Source organism: Geotrypetes seraphini, chromosome 3 (genome assembly GCF_902459505.1).
Source record: "Geotrypetes seraphini chromosome 3, aGeoSer1.1, whole genome shotgun sequence".
Classification (NCBI taxonomy): Eukaryota; Metazoa; Chordata; class Amphibia; order Gymnophiona; family Dermophiidae; genus Geotrypetes; species Geotrypetes seraphini.
The window spans coordinates 25,874,249-25,895,595 of NC_047086.1; the positions used below are offsets into that span (position 1 = coordinate 25,874,249).

The 21,347-nt window shown below is 47.5% G+C and overlaps 1 protein-coding gene across 1 annotated transcript in view; it reads left to right on the plus strand.

The window, feature by feature from the left end:
* The first annotated feature begins 217 nt into the window (after window positions 1-217).
* Window positions 218-21,347, plus strand: part of LOC117356842 (akirin-2-like) — a 66,486-nt gene continuing 45,356 nt past the window's right edge. The window contains exons 1-2 of the mRNA XM_033936604.1: window positions 218-707; window positions 16,475-16,618. Of these exons, the coding sequence (XP_033792495.1) occupies window positions 515-707; window positions 16,475-16,618 (337 nt within the window). The 5' untranslated portion in view covers window positions 218-514. The remainder of the gene's footprint in view (window positions 708-16,474; window positions 16,619-21,347) is intronic.

The window sequence follows — 21,347 nt, forward strand, 5'->3', positions numbered from 1 at the left end:
ATACACACACACACTCTAGGACTCAACGATTTATTTTAATGTTTTTAGTTCCCTGGGAAAGATAAAGGTGAATTTAATGTAACCCGTTCTGGGCTCCTTTGGGAGGACGGGCTAAATAAATAAAATCCGATTCCAATAATAACTCCAATCCTGTTGTTGAGACACTACAAGTCCCGGCGGGCGTCAGAGTTGTGGCGCACGCGCAGTGGCAGCGTACGTTTGCTCCGGCGAAAGTCACAACGCGACGTTTTGCGTCAGGCCGCGAGCCACTTTCTCTTTAGCCAGCCACCCAGGAGGAAGCGTCCGATCGGGCAGAGCTCCGGGGTCCTCTTAGGACGGGGCTCGCGAGCGGGAGAGAGGAGGAGGAGCAGCAGCATTAGCTGCCCGTCCAGTGAGCGCGAGCTCGGTGCCGGCGGTTGGTGGTGAGGGGAGGCCTCGCTGTGGATTGGGAGTGAAGCGCCGCCGGCTCCCCGCTCCTCCTCCTCCTCCCTCGCTCTCGGGCCGCAGCGAGGCCATGGCTTGCGGTGCCACGCTGAAAAGGACTCTGGAGTTCGACCCGCTGCTGAGCCAGGCGTCCCCCAAGCGCCGGAGATGCGCGCCCCTGTCCGCGCCCAGCGCCGCCGCCGCCGCTGCTGCTTCGTCCCCGCAGAAGAGCCTCCGCCTGGAGCCCTCGCCCTTCGGCGACGTGGCCTCGCGGCTCACAGCCGGTGGGTAGGGGGGGGGGGTTCTCTTATCAAGCGGGGTTTTAATCTTCTTTCGTTTTCTGTTAAAAAGAATGGCACCGGTCTTGCAGCTTACTTTTGTGTCTTCATTGCGGAAATCACCCTGGCCGTCAGCTTTGAACAGCCTTGACAGCCAGAGCAGCTTCCCGAACCAGTGGGGCTCACCCAGCCAATTAGCCAACTGAATATGCATAGTTTAAAATTTGCATGCTGCAGATTCCTCGGTATGCAATTCTTTTATGCATATTCATTTAACACAAGCTCTGTACTCTTATCTTACTACCCAAATAAATGTGAGTGCTGTTTGCGCACTAGCATGTAACATTCTTTTACATAGTTTCCATTTTTCTTTTCTCTGTTAGTGGGTTTTTGTCAGACTGTTTTCTGTATTTTGATTAGTAATTGATTGACACTCCTTCCTTCTGGATTCCACTCTGCTGTCAATCAGGTTCTCAGGATATCCACTGGAGGCAGCACTCAACTGAAAGGAAGCTCTGGAACAAGAGAGCATAAGATGAAGTTCTGTGAGAGCTGCTATTCTCACATTACCCCTCTCAAGTCCCTTCATTTGCTTCCGTCCATTTCCGAATACAGCTAAAACTCTTGCTGACTTACAAATGCATTCACTCTGAAGCCCCCCAATATCTCACCTTACTTATATATCCCCCTATGCTTCCCCTTCTTATCTGCACCTTTCTCTTCCACTGCCAACTCCAGACTCCGTCCCTTCTTTCTTGCGGCACTGTATGCTTGGAACAGGCTGCCTCAATCAATATGTCGTGCTCCATCCCTAGCAGTATTCAAATCCAAACTAAAAGCCCACTTTTTGGAAAATGCTAGGGTCCACTTTGGGGATTAGCGCCCAAGAAAAGGATTTGGGTATCATTGTAGACAATACGATGAAACCTTCCGTCCAATGTGCGGCGGAGGTCAAAAAAGCAAACAGGATGCTGGGAATTATTACAAAAAGGGATGGTTAACAAGACTAAGAATGTTATAATGCCCCTGTATTGCTCCATGGTGCGACCTCATCTGGAGTATTGCATTCAATTCTGGTCTCCTTATCTCAAGAAAGATATAGTGGCACTAGAAAAGGTTCAAAGAAGAGCAACCAAGATAGTAAAGGGGATGGAACTCCTCTTGTATGAGGAAAGACTAAAACGATTAGGGCTGTTCAGCTGAGGGGAGATATGATTGAAGTCTACAAAATCCTGAGTGGAATACAGCGGGTACAAATGGATCGATTTTTCACTCCGTCAAAAATTACAAAGACTAGGAGGCACTCAGTGAAGTTACAGAGAAATACTTTTATAACCAATTGGAGGAAATTTTCACTTGGAGAATAGTTAAGCTCTGGAAAGCGTTGCTAGAGGATGTGGTAAGAGCGGATAGTGTAGCTGGTTTTAAGAAAGGTTTGGACAAGTTCCTGGAGGAAAAGTCTGTTATTGAGAAAGACACGGGGGAAGCCACTACTTGCCCTGTATCGGTAGCAAGGAATATTGCTACACCTTGGGTTTTGGCCAGGTACTAGTGACCTGGACTAGCCACCGTGAGAACGAGCTACTAGGCTTGATGAACCTAAGGCTAGTCTTATGTTCTTATGCTTTCAACTCTTAACTCCCACTCACTGCTGTCAGATACCTATACTCAGTGTATTATTTCCTCTACCATTATCTCATCAACCCTGAAATGTCCTGTCTAAATTAGATTGTAAGCTCTTCTGAGCAGGGACTGTCTATTGTATGTTAAAATGTACAGCGCTGGGTACGCCTTTCATCGCTATAGAAATAATAAATAGAAGTTCAGGAGGGAGACTCCAAGATGCATGGAATGCCTCCAGGTAGAGGTGGTGAAAATGAGGACTGTATATGAACTCAAAGCATGGGACCAACATTGGATCTATTATGGGGAGGAAGAGATAGCGGATGATATGGATGGGCCATATGACCTTTTATTTGTTTTCATTTTCTGTGTTTCTCTGTAATACTGAGACTCAAGCACTTAATGGTATGTGTATACCTAAATGTTGCATTTTAGCATGTAATTTATAGTATTTTTGTAAAGTTGCATTTGTAAATGTGGGGCACACAGAACACACGTGCATTTGAAAAGAGTAAACTTGGATATGCACATTTAACAAAAATGACAACATTTAAATCTCTTAAAAAGCTCCTTTTACAGAGCCATGATAGAAGTTTTTACTGTGGGCTGGTGAGGTAAACGCTCTAGTGTCAAAATATTTTATTTTGATTTCAAAGACCTTACGTTCTGGATTGTTAAAGTTTATTTTAGTATTCTCAAAACGAAGAACAAAAAGTCAGAGACTGCAGTGATGATGTACAGGACGCCAAGACTTTATTAAGCAATCATAAAACAGTTTGTTTCCAAAAGGACTGATAAGACCGGATCCAACATGGTCCGTGTTTCAAAGAAACACTCCTTCCTCAGGGGTCCAAACGCATGTCTGAACAAAATGACCTGATGGATAACAACTGAATAAAAGCGGTATTTGTTCCCTAACCTTTTATGTCATTAGACCTTCCTTTTTTGTTTATTTTTTTTTTTTTTAGAATTGTATTTAAGCCAATTGTTGTCGGCCCCTATTTCCCTAAATGTATTATTGTAATTAGTATTAATTGTTATGTTGTTTTGTTTTTTATTTTAACCTAATTCTTAACTTATGTAAATCGCATTGGATTTGGAGTATGCGAGTAAATCAAAGAATTTAAATAAACTTGAAATTTAAATAAACTTGAAACTCTTGTGCGATGCAGGGCCAAAAGGTATCACGCAAGAGCACTAATGGTTACTCACTGCTGTTTCCAGCTTTTATTCAGTTGTTATCCATCAGGTCATTTTGTTCTGGCATTTGTTTGGACCCCTGAAGAAGGAGTGTTTCTTTGAAACATGGACCATGTTGGGTCCGGTCTTATTACCGTATTTTCACGTAGATAACACGCACCCATGTAAAATGCGCACACGGGTATAGCGCGCGGGGAACACAAATCTATGTAAAATTATTATATACCGCGCACACGGGTATACCGCGCATGCCGCCCCGACTCTCAGTTCGCCGCCCCGACTCTCAGTTCGCCGCCCCGACTCTCTGTTCGCCTGCCCCGACTCTCCTTTCACCTGCCCCGACTTTCCGTCTGTCCCCTCTTGAATGTCTGCCTGTCCCCCCTTGAAGTCTTGTCCCTACCATGAAAGCCTGATCCCCCCCCCCGACACCCGATTCATCATCCGGAAGGACCGCTCACACCCCCACCGCTCGCACTCCCACCCCGATGGACCGCTTGCACTCCCACCCAAAGGACCGCTCGCACCCCCACAGCCTCCCCACCCTCCCCCATGGAGAAGCTGTCTACCTTGTTTCCAGATGCCAGTGAGCCCAGCTGCTTCCTCTGCCAGCGGTCCCGCCCCTTCTCTGAGCCCTGCGCTACACTGCTTCCTCTTCTGGTGGTCCCGCCCTTTCTCTGACGTCAGAGAAAGGGCGGGACCACCAGAAGAGGAAGCAGTGTAGCGCAGGGCTCAGAGAAGGGGCAGGACCGCCGGCAGAGGAAGCAGCTGGGCTCACTGGCATCCGGAAACAAGGTAGACAGCTTCTCCATGGGGGAGGGGGGGGAGGCTGTGGGGGTGCAAGCGGTCCTTCCGGATGATGAATCGGGCGTCGGGGGAGTGGGAACTATGTAAAAAAAATTTTATATAGCGCGCTCACGCGTATAACGCGCAAGGTTATGCACGGTTTGTAAAATCGTGTATAACGCGCGCGTTATATGCGTGAAAATACGGTAGTCCTTTTGGAAACAAACTGTTTTATTTGTTTTATGACTACTTAATAAAGTCTTGGCGTCCTGTACATCATCACTGCAGTCTCTGCTTTTTTTTGTTCTTCGTTTTGATATTTGACTGCGGTTAAGTTGGATTTTATGTTGTTGCCTTTTAGTATTCTCACCATAAAATCATTTGATGCAGCCAGTGGTGTAGCAAGGATGAGAGGCGCCCGGGGTGATGGCACCCCTCCACCTCCAAAAGCTCTTTCCCTGCATGCTGCTTTCCTTCCTACATACCTCTGTAACGTTCCTGGTGCAAGCAGGAACCCCCAACCTGCTTTCGTGCCAGCGTCGGCTCTTCCTAGGTGCTGGTCCAGGAAGTGACGTCAGAGGAAGAGCCAATGCTGGCGTGACAAGTTGAGGGTTACTGTTCATGCCAGGAACGTTACAGAGGTATGGGGAAAAGGAAATGGTGTGCATGTATGAAAGTGGGGGGGAGAGGAGAACAGGTGCCTGCGCCCTCACCAAGTCGGCACCTGGGGTGGACCACCCCCCCTTCTTACTACGCCACTGGATGCAGTGTTCTGGCTTGTTGAAGTGTTGTTCCACAGAAGTGATATCCTGGTTGGCTTTGCAATTTTTAATATCTTTGTAAATCAGTCCTAGTGTTTAGCATCTGTTTCTCCAATGTAGCACCCTTTTTTATGCTTCATGCATTGAATGATATACAGGTAGTCCCCGGGTTAAGAACAGGTTCCGGTTTTTAAACTGTTAAGTTGAATTTGTGTTTAACTCGGATCCTAGTATTCTTCCCACATTCTCTGCCTCCTTGAGGCCCCTCTTGCATCACTTTCCAACCATCCCACTGTTCCTCTCCACATCCACCACTACTCTCTCTCATCTCTCTTTTTGCTATGCATCTCTGCCTACTACTACTTATCATTTATATACATTACATTAGTTTCTTTTATTCCGCCAATACCTTGCAGTTCTAGGCAGATTACAAAAGGAAGAGATTCTGGTCATTTCCAGAAGATTACAGGGAAGCTGTTGGTTGTAACATTTGGATTATCTCAGGACAAGCAGGCAGGTATTCTCACTAGTGGGTGATGTCATCCGACAGAGCCCCGATGCGGACGTCTCACAAGCATACTTGCTTGAAGAAACTTCAGAAGTTTCGAGATGCCCGCACCGTGCATGCGCGAGTGCCTTCCCACCCGATGCTCCGGGCGTGTCTCCTCGGTTCTTTTCTTTCTGCGGAGCTGAGAAGTTTTGCTTCAATTCTCTGCGCTGAGTGAACCCGTGTTCTTGCCTTCTAGTACCGCAGTTTTGAGTTATTTTGCTCTTTATCATGTGTTTTATTCATTTTTTCCGGAGATTTGACCGGGTCGGCTGCGTGGCTGAGGCCCCGCTCCTTCGATCTCGCGGCGGAGCTTTTTCGGCCTATGTCCCGGCCGATTACCGGTTTTAAAAAGTGCAGCAAGTGCCAGCGTGCGATTTTGTTGACGGACCCGCATCGACGCTGCCTGCAGTGTCTTGGTCCAGAACATCTTCCGAAATCGTGCCGGCCTTGTTCCATTCTCACAGCACGTGCTTTTAAGCGTCGCTGTTTCCTGTGGGAGTCGATGTTCAAGATGGAAGCTGCTAAGGAACCTTCGGCTTCAACTTCGACCAGCGCTTCGCCTGTACCTGCGAAGTCGTCCTCTACTCCTGCTGCCTCGGGTCACTTGAAGCCAGCCTCCTTCGTCCCGGCTTCGACCCCGCCTCCTGCTCCAGTGCCTCTTTCGGTCTCCTCAGATCAGGTACCTCCTCGGACCATCCCTCCGGTGGTTATCAAAGTGCCGAAAGCTTCTAAGCCTAAGCACTCGACCACTCGGGACCGCGAAGACCGTTCAGGAGGTCCCACTTCAGGTGCGGCTCCCTCCTTGTCGGCTTCGCTGCGGTCGATCATGGAGGCCCAATTCATTGATATGACCACCATGGGGTCCAAGTGGCTGGCCACGATCCAGGGTGGGCGAGCCACCCCCTCCTCCTCCCCCTTGCCGCTCGCTCTCGCTGCTCGGGGAGGAGGAGCGGCGCTCGGAGGTCAGTTCATTGAGGCGTGCTTTGTTTAGTGACATGCCGCCTCTAGAAACTCATTCCCCCTCCGGGCGAGGAAATTTGGGATATTCCTTCGGGTAGTCGAAGCACTGAGCATCGCCAGGAAGAGTTTTTCCACACTCCCTATCAAGCATGGAATGCGGCTCGAGAGGCATCGGGCCATCCTCCTCTTCGCTCTACGGCCTCCAGCCCTATCTACTCCTTGGAGGCCTCTGGGGACCCGTCTAAGCATCGCCGGTCCAGATCTCCTTCGAGACACAGGGAGGGGCATCGTTCCAGGCATTCTTCGAGGCATTCCTGTAGGCATTCTACAGTCTCGCCTCAGAAGAAACTTCCTCGTGTGGGATATTCATCTTCGGATGTCTCCCCTCCTCCGGGCCCGGAGTACGAGGATCCTTATGGCTCTTTCTCGCCCTGCCGATCACAAGTCTCCTTGGATCCAGAGGCTTCGACTTCATCCAGCCCGTCCCGCCGGCCTGTGTTGGCGGACCAATTGTCTTTTTCATCTTTTCTTAGGCAGATGGCGGATGATCTCGACATCACCTTGGACTCTGGTTCCCGATACTCCAAGGAATACCTGGATACCATGCATCTGCCTCATCCTCCTGCCGAGTCTCTTCGTCTACCTCTGCACAGACTCCTCGACCAGACCTTCATGCGATGTTTTGAAACACCGTACTCTATTCCTGCCGTTCCTGGTAAGCTGGATGCCAGGTACCGCACGGTGCATCACAAGGGGTTTGAGGGCTCCCAGCTCTCTCATCAGTCCCTGTTGGTCGAGTCCTCCCTCAAAAGACCTCATCTGTCCCAGGTGTATGCCTCGGTGCCACCGGGCAGAGAGGGCCGGACTATGGATAAATTCGGGAGGCGCATCTACCAGAACTCGATGATGGCATCCAGAGTTCTCAATTACACTTTCCATTTTGCAACTTATTTGGAGTTCTTCCTGCCTGTGCTTCGGAAGTTTACACTTTACATTGAGTCTCAGGCTTGTTTTGAATTTGAGGAGGTGGTCGCCTCGCTGTCCCAGCTGCGCCTTCAACTGATGCAATCCTCCTATGATGCCTTCGAACTCTCGGCACGAGCTGCTGCCTGCTCCGTGGCCATGAGTCGTTTAGCCTGGCTTCGAACCATTGACATGGACCCGAACCTCCAGGACAGGCTTGCCAACGTTCCCTGTGCGGGTGCTGATTTGTTTGATGAATCTATTGAAACTGTGACGAAGAAGCTGTCGGACCATGAAAAATCTTTCCAGTCCATCCTTCGTCCCAAGCCTAAGCCTGCTCAGTCTCGTCCTTCTCGACCGCCCTTGATCTATCAGCGGCATTATACTCCCAGGCAGGCTCCTGCTACGAGACAACCAGCGAAGAGACAGCCTCCACAGAAGGCTCAGCAAAAACCTCAGCCTTCTGCTGTCCCTGTGGCTCCTCAGCCTTTTTGACTCTCTGTTAGGGAACATAACCAACATCGTTCTGCTATCCCCTGTCTTTCCCATTGGGGGTTGCCTCCATCATTTTTATCATCGATGGACGGCTATTACCACCGACCTTTGGGTCCTTACCATCATCAGGGAAGGATATTCTCTTCAGTTCCATCGGGTCCCCCCGGACCACCCTCCAAGAGAGTATCCTTCCAACTTGACCCAGACCACCCTTCTTCTTCAGGAAGCTCAGGCTTTGCTCCGGCTTCGGGCCATCGAGCCGGTCCCTATGGACCAACACAACCGGGGGTTTTACTCCCGGTACTTCCTTGTTCCGAAGAAGACGGGCGACCTGCGTCCAATTCTGGACCTCAGGGTCCTCAACAAGTTCCTGGTTAAGGAGAGATTTTGCATGCTGACCCTTGCTTCTCTCTACCCCCTCCTCGAGCAGAACGACTGGTTATGCTCTCTGGATCTCAAGGAGGCCTACACTCACATTCCCATTCATCCGGCCTCTCGCAAATTCCTCAGATTTCGGGTGGGACATCTACATCTGCAGTATCGAGTGCTTCCATTTGGCCTGTCTTCGTCTCCCAGAGTCTTCACAAAGTGTCTGGTGGTAGTAGCCGCTGCACTCCGGAACCAGGGTCTTCAGGTATTTCCCTACCTCGACGACTGGCTCATCAAGGCCACCTCGGCTCCTGGGGTCATCTCGGCGACCCTAACAATGATTTGGTTCCTGCAGAGTTTGGGTTTCGAGATCAACTTCCCCAAATCTCATCTGCAGCTTACCCAGTCTCTTCCCTTCATCGGGGCGGTTCTGGATACTATTCAACTCAGAGCATTCCTTCCTCCACAGTGCCTGGATGCTCTTCTTCATCTCTGCCAGTCAGTGTTTTCTCGCCCGTCCATCTCAGCGAGACACATGATGGTTCTCCTGGGCCACATGGCCTCTACAGTTCATGTGACTCCTTTTGCCAGACTTCACCTCAGGATTCCTCAGTGGACCCTGGCTTCTCAATGGACACAGGTGTCAGATCCTTTGACTCATCACATCATAGTCACTCCTACTCTTCAGCAGTCTCTACATTGGTGGATGACCTCTTCAAATCTATCCAGAGGTTTGCTGTTTCACACTCCTCCCCACCAAAAGGTTCTCACTACCGATTCCACGACCTATGCATGGGGAGCTCATCTGGACGGTCTTCGCACTCAGGGCTTCTGGACCAGTGCGGACCGGCTGTGCCATATCAATCTTCTGGAACTCAGGGCGATCTTCAATTCTCTTCAAGCGTTTCAACATCTGCTTCACGACATGGTGGTCCTCATTTGCACGGACAATCAGGTCGCCATGTATTATGTCAACTAGCAGGGGGGCACGGGCTCAGCCTCCCTCTGCCAGGAAGCTCTCAGAGTCTGGGATTGGGCGATTCGCCACAACACCTTCCTCAAAGCTGTCTACATTCAGGGGAAGGACAATGCCTTGGCGGACAACTTAAGTCGTCTCCTCCAGCCTCACGATTGGACCCTCCATTCCAGGCCCCTTCATCAGCTCTTCTCTCAGTGGGGGACGCCTCAGATAGACCTCTTTGCTGCCCCCCACAACTTCAAACTGCCTCAATTCTGCTCCAGGATCTACACTCCTCATCGCCTCGAGGCAGATGCCTTTCTGCTGGATTGGGGGAATCGCTTTCTGTATGCGTTTCCTCCATTTCCTCTCATTCAAAAGACTCTGGTCAAATTGAAATCCAACCATGCCACCATGATTCTGATAGCTCCTCGGTGGCCCAGACAGCCTTGGTACTCCCTTCTACTTCAAATCAGCAACAGGGAGCCGTTCCTTCTTCCAGTGTTTCCTTCACTGCTTACTCAGCAACAAGGATCTCTACTCCATCCCAACCTGCAGTCTCTCCACCTGACAGCTTGGTTCCTCTCAACGTGACTCCCCGTCAGTTTTCCAAGGCGGTGAGGGATGTGTTGGAGGCTTCCCGGAAGCCTGCTACTAGACAGTGCTACTCCCAAAAATGGACTAGATTTTCTACCTGGTGTGTTTCTAATCGTAAGGAGCCTCAGCGAGACTCCCTGTCTTCTGTTTTGGACTATCTTTTACACCTCTCTCATTCTGGCCTCAAGTCTACATCGATACGAGTCCATCTGAGTGCAATTGCGGCTTTCCATCAGCCTCTGCAAGGGAAACCTCTCTCTGCTCATTCTGTGGTTTCCAGATTTACGAAAGGACTTTTCCATGTCAATCCTCCTCTCAAACCTCCTCCAGTGGTTTGGAATCTCAACGTTGTCCTTTCCCAACTTATGAAACCTCCTTTTGAGCCTCTCAACAAGGCTCCGCTGAAGTTTCTCACTTGGAAAGTGGATTTTCTGGTTGCCCTCACTTCTGCTCGCAGGGTCAGTGAGCTTCAGGCCTTAGTGGCGGATCCACCTTTCACAGTATTCCATCATGACAAGGTGGTCCTTTGCACTTATCCGAAATTCCTGCCTAAGGTGGTCTCTGAATTTCATCTCAACCAATTCATAGTTCTTCCTGTGTTTTTTCCAAAGCCTCATTCTCACCCTGGAGAATCAGCTCTTCACACTCTGGACTGTAAATGTGCTTTGGCTTTCTACCTAGATCGCACCAAGCCACACAGAACTGCTCCTCAACTTTTCGTCTCCTTTGATCCGAACAAGTTGGGACGCCCTGTCTCGTAGCGTACCATCTCCAACTGGATAGCGGCTTGCATCTCTTTCTGCTATGCCCAGGCTGGATTACCCCTTCCCTGTAAAGTCACAGCCCATAAGGTCAGAGCAATGGCGGCCTCTATAGCCTTCCTCAGGTCCACACCGATTGAGGAGATTTGTAAGGCTGCCACTTGGTCCTTGGTTCATACATTCACCTCTCATTATTGTCTGGACACTTTCTCCAGACAGGATGGACAGTTTGGCCAAACGGTATTACAAAATTTATTCTCCTCAGTTGCCAACTCTCCCACCATCCCATTGAGGTTAGCTTGGAGGTCACCCACTAGTGAGAATACCTGCCTGCTTGTCCTGGGATAAAGCAATGTTACTTACCGTAACAATTGTTATCCAGGGACAGCAGGCAGCTATTCTCACGTCCCACCCATCTCCCCTGGGTTGGCTTCTCTGCTAGCTACCTGAACTGAGGAGACATGCCCGGAGCATCGGACGGGAAGGCACTCGCGCATGTGCGATGTGGGCATCTCGAAACTTCTGAAGTTTCTTCAAGCAAGTATGCTTGTGAGATGTCCGCATCGGGGCTCTGTCGGATGACATCACCACTAGTGAGAATAGCTGCCTGCTGTCCCTGGATAACAACTGTTACGGTAAGTAACATTGCTGTCTGGCGAGTATGGAACTCCTTACCACCTCATATTAGGGCTGAACAAAATTTAGATAAATTTAAGGGAAATCTAAAATGCTTCCTCTTCCAAGACGCATAGAGGAACCGAGACAAAGCCCCCAAAATGTAATCTTTTGTGTTTAAATATGTGTTTTTGGCTCGTCTTTTGTGGGTGTGCAAGAGGTCCTGGGCTTAAGCCTCAGAGGACCAGTGGGAAATAAAATTATTGTACAATCCCTCTGGAGGCTGAACTTGTGGGTTCTTGTATGTCTGATAGCTTCTGCTGCAGGGCTACTAAAACTTGTTCCCTTCCCTTTGGGCTAACTACCCAGGAGCTTCCTGTCATGCTCAGTTTTGATCCTGCAGCTTCTCTCCATGGTTGAAAGTCTCTTCTGCTCATGATTTGTTTTCAATTCCTAATTTTTTAAAATTTATTTCGCGTGTTGGCCCACGTGCTGTGGATCAACTCTGCGAGTGATCCTTCGGCGGGAGATCGTGGACATTTTAAATTTTGTCTGCTTCTGGAGGGTACTCTTTAAGCTTAACCTGTAATAAGCCCTCTGGACAGCCTGCAGATTGGATCGGGTCTCTGGGATCGGGAGCCATCTCTCTCCTGGTTTGTCTGCAAAGGAGTAGAGCACAGGCTGCTGCGGTTCCGTGGAGGTACGCCAGGATCGTAACCAGACCGCGTGTCTTCCTTAATTTCCTCGAGGGGGACCTGGTGGTTTTGATCTCTGGTGACAGGGAAGGTGAAGCGGTCAGAAGATCTGAAAAATCCAGTTTAATCAACTCCTGAGGTACTGAGATTCTGTGGGCGAGAGCTTGTCTCTGTCCTCTTCAGTCATCCCTTCTGACGCGGTGGAATCCCCAGAGAGATGCGCTGGGGGTGATGCTGCCTTGATTGGCAGCGGCACTCAGCAGTATGATGTGGTGGTTGAATCCGATTACTCTGACCAAAGGGCTCCCTCTGCGGGTCTTGGACAGGGTGATTCTGACTACAGACGCGAGTCTCCAGATGAGGAGCAGTTTGCACGTCTCTCCTGATCCAGGGCCATTGGATGCCGAGGGAGAGCAGATGGTCTATCAGTTGACGAGCTGCGAGCGATCCAGTTTGCTCTGCTGAGATTTCAAGGGAGTCTCCACTGGAAGGCTAAACGTGTATTCTTGGACAATGCGACCGCTGTTGCCTATGTCAACCGTCAAGGGGGCATGAGGAGTCCCATGCTTGGCTCGGATGCTCTTTGCTTGGACGGAATGTCATCATTTGGCTTTGTCTCTTTTGTGTTTAAATATGTGTTTTTGGATAGTCTTTTGTGGGTGTGCAAAAGATCCTGGGCTCAAGCCTCAGAGGACCAGTGGGAAATAAAATTAATGATAATGAAAGCCAAGAGTGGTTGCATAAAGAATATATTTTATGGGGCTTAATATTACAAATATAGAGTCTACAGTTAGGTTTAAAGCTGGTTCTATATGTGTATAAGGAAATTATGGGAGGATTTTCCCAGAGCAGAGAAAGCATGTGGTGTACCTGAATGAATGTGTGCCTGGGCTTGAATAGTGGGGTGTACAGAAGTAAATAAGGCGAAGAGAGAGATTAGGAAGGGTGGAGGCAGCCGGAGAGAAGGGGTAAACTAGAGTCCAGAGAGAAAGGAGGAGGCTTTTATAGGTTGAAATCTTGTTCTAAAACTAGCCTCTTGTTAGTTTCCAGTATTTCTCTGTGACATCTTTTGTTCCGTTCAAGTATGGTAGTTTAAACATATCTTCTTGATAAACAGTTCAGGCTAGCTGGATACTTAAGGTATGTGGATTCTCTGCAGGGGCTTTTAGGGTCTATCTGCACTAACATTCCAGAGTCAGAATGTTTAATATCCCAGAGACCTTTGCTGAACCTCTGGCTAGGCCATCTCACATGCTGACAAGCAGCATTTAGTTTCACTGTCTTCATTGCTTTGAAAAGAAGTTCTTTGTATTTCTTCTTAATTTCATCACTTTAAACCCAGTGCAGACAAAATTTTGTTCCATTAACTTGATATACTGCTTAACACAAGAAGTGCTAAAGCGGTTTACAGTAAACAGTATATACTGGAAAAAAAAGTTTACAAAAAAATATAAATGCATCAACAAAATAGCAATCAAAAAGTAAAGGCAAAATACATTTAACAGTTTTAATAGAGGTAACGGAGCAATTGAACATATCACTTTTCCATATAGTCCCCATGCAAAATGACGCATAAATGCAAATTTGCTGTATCGTTCAGCTAGCTGCAGAGAAGGTTTTTTGCCTGGTCCCAAGGCCAGGTGAGAGCACTGCTTCCTTCATCATCAGAAATGAATCTGCATCCTTGCAGCATCTCCTCCAGTGGACCAAAGATGTGATAATCGCTAGGTGCCAGATCTGAGCTATAAGGAGGTTGTGGAAGATGTTCAAACCCAAGCTGTTGCACTGTCTCTCATGCCGCTGCTGCTGTATGAGGACGTGCATTGCCATGGTGCAGAAAGACTGTTTTTGCCAACATGCCTCTTCTTTTGCTGTGAATTGCAGTTCATTTTGCAGCAATGCACAGTAATATTCACTGTTTGCCCATGCACTTGGAAATGCACCAGAATAGGCCCCTTGTCCCAAAAGAAGATTAACATGACTTTCTTGGAGGAGGCCTGACGTTTGAATTTCTTTTTCACTGAAGACTGATGTCTCTACTCCATACTTTGTCTCTTGCTCTCTGGATCGTAGTAATGCACCCATGTCTCATCGCTGGTGACAATTCTCTCCAAAATACTTGGATCTTTTTCATACTGTCTCAGGAACTGGGTTGCAACTGCCACATGTTGTTGCTTGTGCAGATCAGTAAGCTGTTTGTGATTCCCATCGTGCGCAAACTTTCCTGTATCCTAAGTCGTCATGCATTATAGCAAATGTAGATCCATAGATGATATCCAAATTTGCAGCCAACTGAGACACCGTTATCCGTTTGTCTTTTCTAATCAAGGCATCCGCCCTGTCAATATGCTCTTGTATGCACCATGTTGATAGGTGACCAGAATGACCTTCGTCAGATACACCTGTTCTTCCTGCTTTAAACCTTTTTATCCACTCAAAAACCTTTTGTTGATTCCTGGTTCTTTGTCCATGCTGAGTCAATATCCGATGGTGAATTTCCACATGTTTCACGCCCAAAGAGAGCGCACTTTTGTACTTTGTTTTTTGATGGTGCAGTCTTGCAATGGAGGATCCATGTTTCTGACCTTAGTGGCGGATCCACCTTTCACAGTATTTCATCATGACAAGGTGGTCCTTTGCACTCATCCGAAATTCCTGCCTAAAGTGGTCACTGAATTTCATCTCAACCAATCCATAGTTCTTCCTGTGTTTTTTCCAAAGCCTCATTCTCATCCTGGAGAATCAGCTCTTCACACTCTGGACTGTAAACGTGCTTTGGCTTTCTACCTGGATCGCACCAAGCCACACAGAACTGCTCCTCAACTTTTCGTCTCCTTTGATCCGAACAAGTTGGGACGACCTTTATCGAAGCGTACCATCTCCAACTGGATGGCGGCTTGCATCTCTTTCTGCTATGCCCAGGCTGGATTACCCCTTCCCTGTAAGGTCAGAGCATTGGCGGCCTCTGTAGCCTTCCTCAGATCGACACCGATTGAGGAGATTTGTAAGGCTGCCACTTGGTCCTCGGTTCATACATGCACCTCTCATTATTGTCTGGATACTTTCTCCAGACGGGGTGGACAGTTTGGCCAAACAGTGTTACAAAATTTATTCTCTTAAGTTGCCTACTCTCTCACCGTCCCATTGAGGTTAGCTTGGAGGTCACCCACTAGTGAGAATACCTGCCTGCTTGTCCTTGGATAAAGCAATGTTACTTACCGTCAGTGCTCCCTCTAAGCGGGCGGGTGTTGTGGGCAAAAGTTTTTACGCTGTGCGCTACAAATATCGGGCGCCAGCGCCAACTCGCCCGATTCTCCTCTCGCCGCCCTGCCATCTCCGTACGCCGTGCGCTGTGACGTGAAACTTGTGCGCTGCGATGCAATATTTTGTGCGCCAGCGCACGCCAGCGCAGCTTAGAGGGAACACTGCTTACCGTAACAGTTGTTATCCAGGAACAGCAGGCAGCTATTCTCACGTCCCACCCATCTCCCCTGGGTTGGCTTCTCTGCTAGCTACCTGAACTGAGGAGACATGCCCGGAGCATCGGACGGGAAGGCACTGGCGCATGCGCTGTACGGGCATCTCGAAACTTCTGAGTTTCTGCAAGCAAGTATGCTTGTGAGACGTCCGTATCGGGGCTCTGTCGGATGACATCACCCACTAGTGAGAATAGCTGCCTGCTGTCCCTGGATAACAACTGTTACGGTAAGTAACATTGCTGACTAGCTCTTTAAGCCCGTTACATTAACGGGTGCTAGAGACGCTTCCTCCCTTTCCCCTCGCACGGTCTCCCTCGTGATCAGGACGGGGTAGAGGGGGCTGCCGTCTGGGGCCAGCGGAGAGGAGCTAAGCAGATGGAGGAGTAGCAGCAGTCGCTGCCTATCGCAGCCTCCGTTCTACCTGGATTTCCTTTTTTATCTGCATCGGGAAGGTGGAGAGCGGCCTGCGAGGTTCGCTACAGCGGCTGGCGAACCTCAGCAGGCCGCTTTGAAGAGCAGTGGCAGCAGGAGGGAGGAGTCTGGAACATGCGCCCCAGCTAGCACAGGCGCCGTAAGGTGTGACACAGAAGCACACCTCACGCCACCAGGAATCACGATTTTTGAAAAGCGCATGCGCGCTTAGCCTTTTATTATTATGGATGATGGAAAATCCTAGAAGATTGCCATAATACTTGGAACTAATAGTGCTATTTATACCTGATTGTCCATCAAGGAAAGGGTGTTTTTGATCAAGGGTATTGAGAGTGATTAGGTTCATAATGAGTTAGTGTTACATACAGTTATTTGATATATTATTGATTCTGTACCGTTTTGAAGTGTCCATGCGATTCTGGCTTTGTGTCAGTTTGATTCTTTCTGTTTAATGTATGTGTCTGAAAATACTTTAAATAAAAATTAGAAAAAAGTGCTGAATTTATAAGTGTTTTCTATTCTTACTTTTTAGAACAAATTCTCTACAACATAAAGCAAGAGCATAAGCGCATACAGAAGAGGAAACATTTAGATAATACTTTCCAGCAGAGAGAACCTTGCTGTTTAAATGACTCACAGTCGCATGCTTTTCTTCATGGTGGACCATCTATTCCAGGTAATTGAACTTTGTAGAATGTCACTTTGCACTTGTCCACATTAAATTTCATCTGCCATTTGGGTGCACAGTCATCCAATTTCCTAAAGTCTTCCAGCAATTTTTCAGTCTGTAGGTGTTTTAATAGTTTTTGTGTCATCTGCGGAATTAATCATCTCACTTGTTCCGATTTCCAGATCATTTATAAATATGTTAAATAGTACTGTTCCCAGCACTATTCACTCTCCTTCATTGAGAAAAAGGGTCATTTAACTCTATGCTCTATTTTCTATCATTAACCAATTCCTGATCCAGAACAGAACATTGCCGTCTAAATTTTCTCAGGAGTGTCTCATGTGGGATTTTGTCAAAAACCTTCTGAAAATCTCGATACAATACATCAACCAGCTCACCTTTATTCATATGTTTACGTTCATACCTACAGCTTTGTGAGGCAAGACTTCCTTTTGCTGAATCCATTCTGACTCTGTCTCTAGGCTGAGTTCGATCCCAGCCTGCTCCTTGTGACTTAACCCTCCATTGCCCCAGATACCACTGTTACATTGTGAGCCTGCTGGGACAGATAAGGAAAATACTTAAGAGTACCTGATTACTATTCAATATGTTGTAAACCACTTTGAGAAAATGTTTTCATGGTTAACAGTGTTCTCCCCAGAAATTTTTTCCAGCCGGGTGGGGCGGGGCAGGATGGGGAAATTTGGTGGTGGGGAAAATTAAATGTGCACTATTTTTATTAGTTAATTGTTATTAATTGCTATTGTATTTTCCAATGCTCAATATGACTTTCTTTTTTAAGGTTTGACACTTAGGCAGTGTTCCAGTAGCATTTAAGCCACCCTTGAAAAAAGCAATGCGGATCCTCTTATTCCGAATAACTACTGACCAGTATCAAACTTTCCATTTCTTTCAAAACTACTGTACTTGAGAGAGTTGTATTGAACCAACTTCAAACTCCATGTTGAATCAGTTAATGCTTTGCATCCCCGGCAATCTGGTTTTTAAGACATAGCACAGAGACAGTAGTTCCTGCCTTAGGGCTCCTTATACAAAGCTTTGATAGCAATTCTGCCACAGCAAATGCACTGAAGCCCATAGGAATTGAATGGACTTTGATGCATTTGCCATGGGAGAATTGCTACTGTGGCTTTGTAAAATGGGCCCTTACTGAATGAACTCCATAGTTACCTAGACAAGTGTTTCTCAACTTCTTCAAACCAAGTACCCCCTAAGTCTAACAAATACCAACCGAGTACCCCCAGCCCAAGCTCCGCCCCTGACCCCAACCCCATTATAATAGTATTTACTAATTGTAATGCAATTTCTTCCATTCATTTTTCATGTACACACAATATAATCTTATTAATTCATAATGGTAACCACAAATTTTTTTTTAAAAAACCACACTGTATGCAGATATAAATGATAATTAACATTTTATTTGTTTTATTTTTCAAAGAGGTCAAGACAGATGACTTTAAATTACGCAATGTCACCTCAGTAACAACTATAGAAAAATAGACAAATACAATGCAAAATATAGCAGATATAAATTCTCAAAATGGACACATTTTGATCACTAAATTGAAAATAAAATCATTTTTCCTACCTTTGTTGTCTGGTGATTTCATGAGTCTCTGGTTGCACTTCCTTCTGATTGTGCATCCAATATTCTTTCTTTCTGCTTCCTGCACGCTTCCTCTCCTCCGGACCTCATTCCATTCCCCAGCCAACATCTCTCTGTCCCTTCATGAGTCCAACTTTTCTTCCTTTCTCCTCCACCCTGCACTGACAACATGTCTCCTCTCTGTTCTTCTCTCATTTTCTCCCTTGCTGCAAAGGGAGTGGGGAGAGATCCAGAGTGCATCTCTCCTAGTCCCTCTACTGCCACATCCAACATTTCTCTCTCCTTTCCCCCACTCCAACATCTCTTTCTCTCTGCTTCCTGAATGCTTCCTCTCCTCCAGTCCTCATCCCTTCCCCCAACCAACATCTCTCTCTCCATGAGTTCAACTTTTTATTATCTGCCCTCTCTCCCTTCTCCCGAGTGTGACATTTCTCCTTCCCTATCCATCTCTCATTCTCCATGAGTTCAACAGTTTCTGCCTCCTGCACGCTTCCTCTCCTCTGGATCTCATTCCCTTCCCCAACCAACATATCTCTCTGTCCCTCCATGAGTCCAACTTTTCTTCCTCTCTCCTCCACCCCTATTGGCAATATCTCCCTTTCTCTTCCTCCTCTGTTATAATTTTGCATCTCTCTGTTCTTCCTCAGGGTCTTCCCCCCCCCCACCTCTTGTCTCTTCTGTCTGCACCTCCCATAGTCTAGCACCTGCCTCATGTCATAGAAACGTGATGACAGATAAAGACCAAATGGTCCATCCAGTCTGTCCCTTTGGTCCAGGCCTCAGTCTTTCTTCTGCTTATAACCTCACCCCTTGCAACCCCCCCAAGTCCAGCATTTGTTCTCCTTTCTTCCAGGTCTTTCTCTGCCTCTCTCTCCTTCCTTCCTCCCTCCTTGGTCTAGAATCTTTCCACCTCTCTGCAGTCTTTCTCTCTCTTCCCTAAGTTCAACATCTGCCTCTCCCCCTTTGTTTCAGGTTTCTCCTTCTATCTTCCTTCTGCTAACATTTTGAGTCCTCCCACCTTTGTTCCAGGTCTTTCTGTCTCTCTCACTCTCTTTGACAATGTAACATTATCTCACTATGTCCTTGTTACAAGCCCCAGAACTGGACTAAGGTAGTTCCCTCAACTCATATAAGCTAGGCACCTTCCTTAGCTAGTAACAGAAGATGAGACCAAGAAAAACAAACAAACAAACTATAATGCTGTGAGCCATTCAATCTCTACCCCCCCCAAAAAAAAAGGTAAAAGATAGAAATTTTCAAGAAGGTATGCCACAAGCACAGAAAATCCCAACTTATCTGATAACTGAAAATCAACTGGAGTTTATGGCACGGTATCAGGAATTAAACTGAATAAATAGGTCTTCATATTCTTTCAAATGAAAACATTACAAGATACAGTACTCATTCGGGGACCGGACTCCCCTCCCCGCGAATCCTGCCATCTCTTCTCTCTTCATCTAGCTAGTCTAGACCTATCCCGCAAGGAAGCACGTCAACTGAGCACAAGACAAAAGCGCTCCAACAAAGCTGCGCCAACAATTCCTTCCTTCGGAAGGCCAAAACCGCTCAGTTAAACTGCGCGCAGGACCGGACCTTGTGGCAGTAGATACCTTGCAGTGGTGGATTGTTTTTGTCCCGGACCTGGTGGCGAAGGATACTGTTTTTGTCCCAGAACGATCCCACTACTTTTTTTCTCTGGCAGCCCTTCACCCATACCACAATTTCTCTCCCGCTGAGGCATCCTGCCTTGTCAGAAACAGGAACTGGCGTCAAAAGAGGGCGGGTCACCGGACAAGAAAAGCGGTGGGGCGTGTCATGGACGAGCAGCACTAAGGATCAATTGATTGACTGGCACATGCCTGTGACAACCTCCACCTGAAGCCAGATGCTACTTGTAGCAGTCGCCAGCCACACCCAAGTGCAAGAAAATAGCTGATGACTTTCCATGTTGCTGCATCAGTCCAGGCAGAGATATAATGCCGAGATGACAGCCGGGCGCTCGCCTAAATTAACTGGGCGGAGCGCCCGGCTAAAACGTGCTAGGGAGAACACTGGTTAATAAAACCAAATAAATATGGTAGTAATTTTATTCTTTGTCGCTTCTGTCCCTGAGATTGGTAGCATGGGTTCTTACTATTCTTTGGAATTGTGCTGGGTATTTACAACCTGGATTGGCCACTGCAAGAAGCAGGATACTGGGCTAGATGAACTATTGGTCTGCCCCAGTATGGCTGTAAGAAATGACTGTCAAAAGATACTGTATATTTCAGTATCCTTGGCATTAATTATATAGGAACAGCCATTCCCCTTCCGGATTCTATATGCAAGGTCTCGATTACAGCCATCTTGGATTTTTATCAGTCTTTTTTTCTAAGCTTAAATTCTGCTTCAAAACCCCTCAGTTTTGCTTAAAATCGGCAGGAATGGACTCCTCAGCCCCTAATCTGTTGAGCACATAAGAACATAAGAAATGCCTGCACCGGATCAGACCTGGGGTCCATCTAGTCCGGCGATCCGCACACGCGGAGGCCCAGCCAGGCACACCCTGGCGAATATAATGGTCACTCGTATCCCTCAATGTCTTCTGCAAGAAGATGTGCATCCAATTTTCCCTTAAATCCTAGAATGGTGGTTTCCTCCACCAGCTCTTTCGGGAGAGAGTTCCAGGCGTTCACTACTCGCTGCGTGAAGCAGAACTTTCTGACGTTTGTCCTGGCCGTGTCCCCTCTCAGCTTCAGGCCATGACCTCTGGTCCGAGATTGGGTTACATTTGCCAATGTGAATAACGCTGTTTCTTGTTCACCATCCTTTCCCCCTGCTGGTGAGTGAGCTTGCTCCATTATGTCGATCCCTTTTAGCAATTTAAAAGGCTCTATCAGATCCCCTCTCAGTCTTCTCTTCTCAAGGGTGAATAGTCCCAGTTTTCTGAGGCGATCTTTGTAGCTCAAGTTCTCCATACCTTTTACTAGCTTCGTCGCTTTCCTCTGCACCCTCTCCAGTAGTGTTATATCCTTCTTCAGGTATGGAGACCAGTGTTGGACACAGTATTCCAGGTGTGGTCTGACCATTGCTCTATAAAGCGGCATTATGACCTCCCTTGATCTA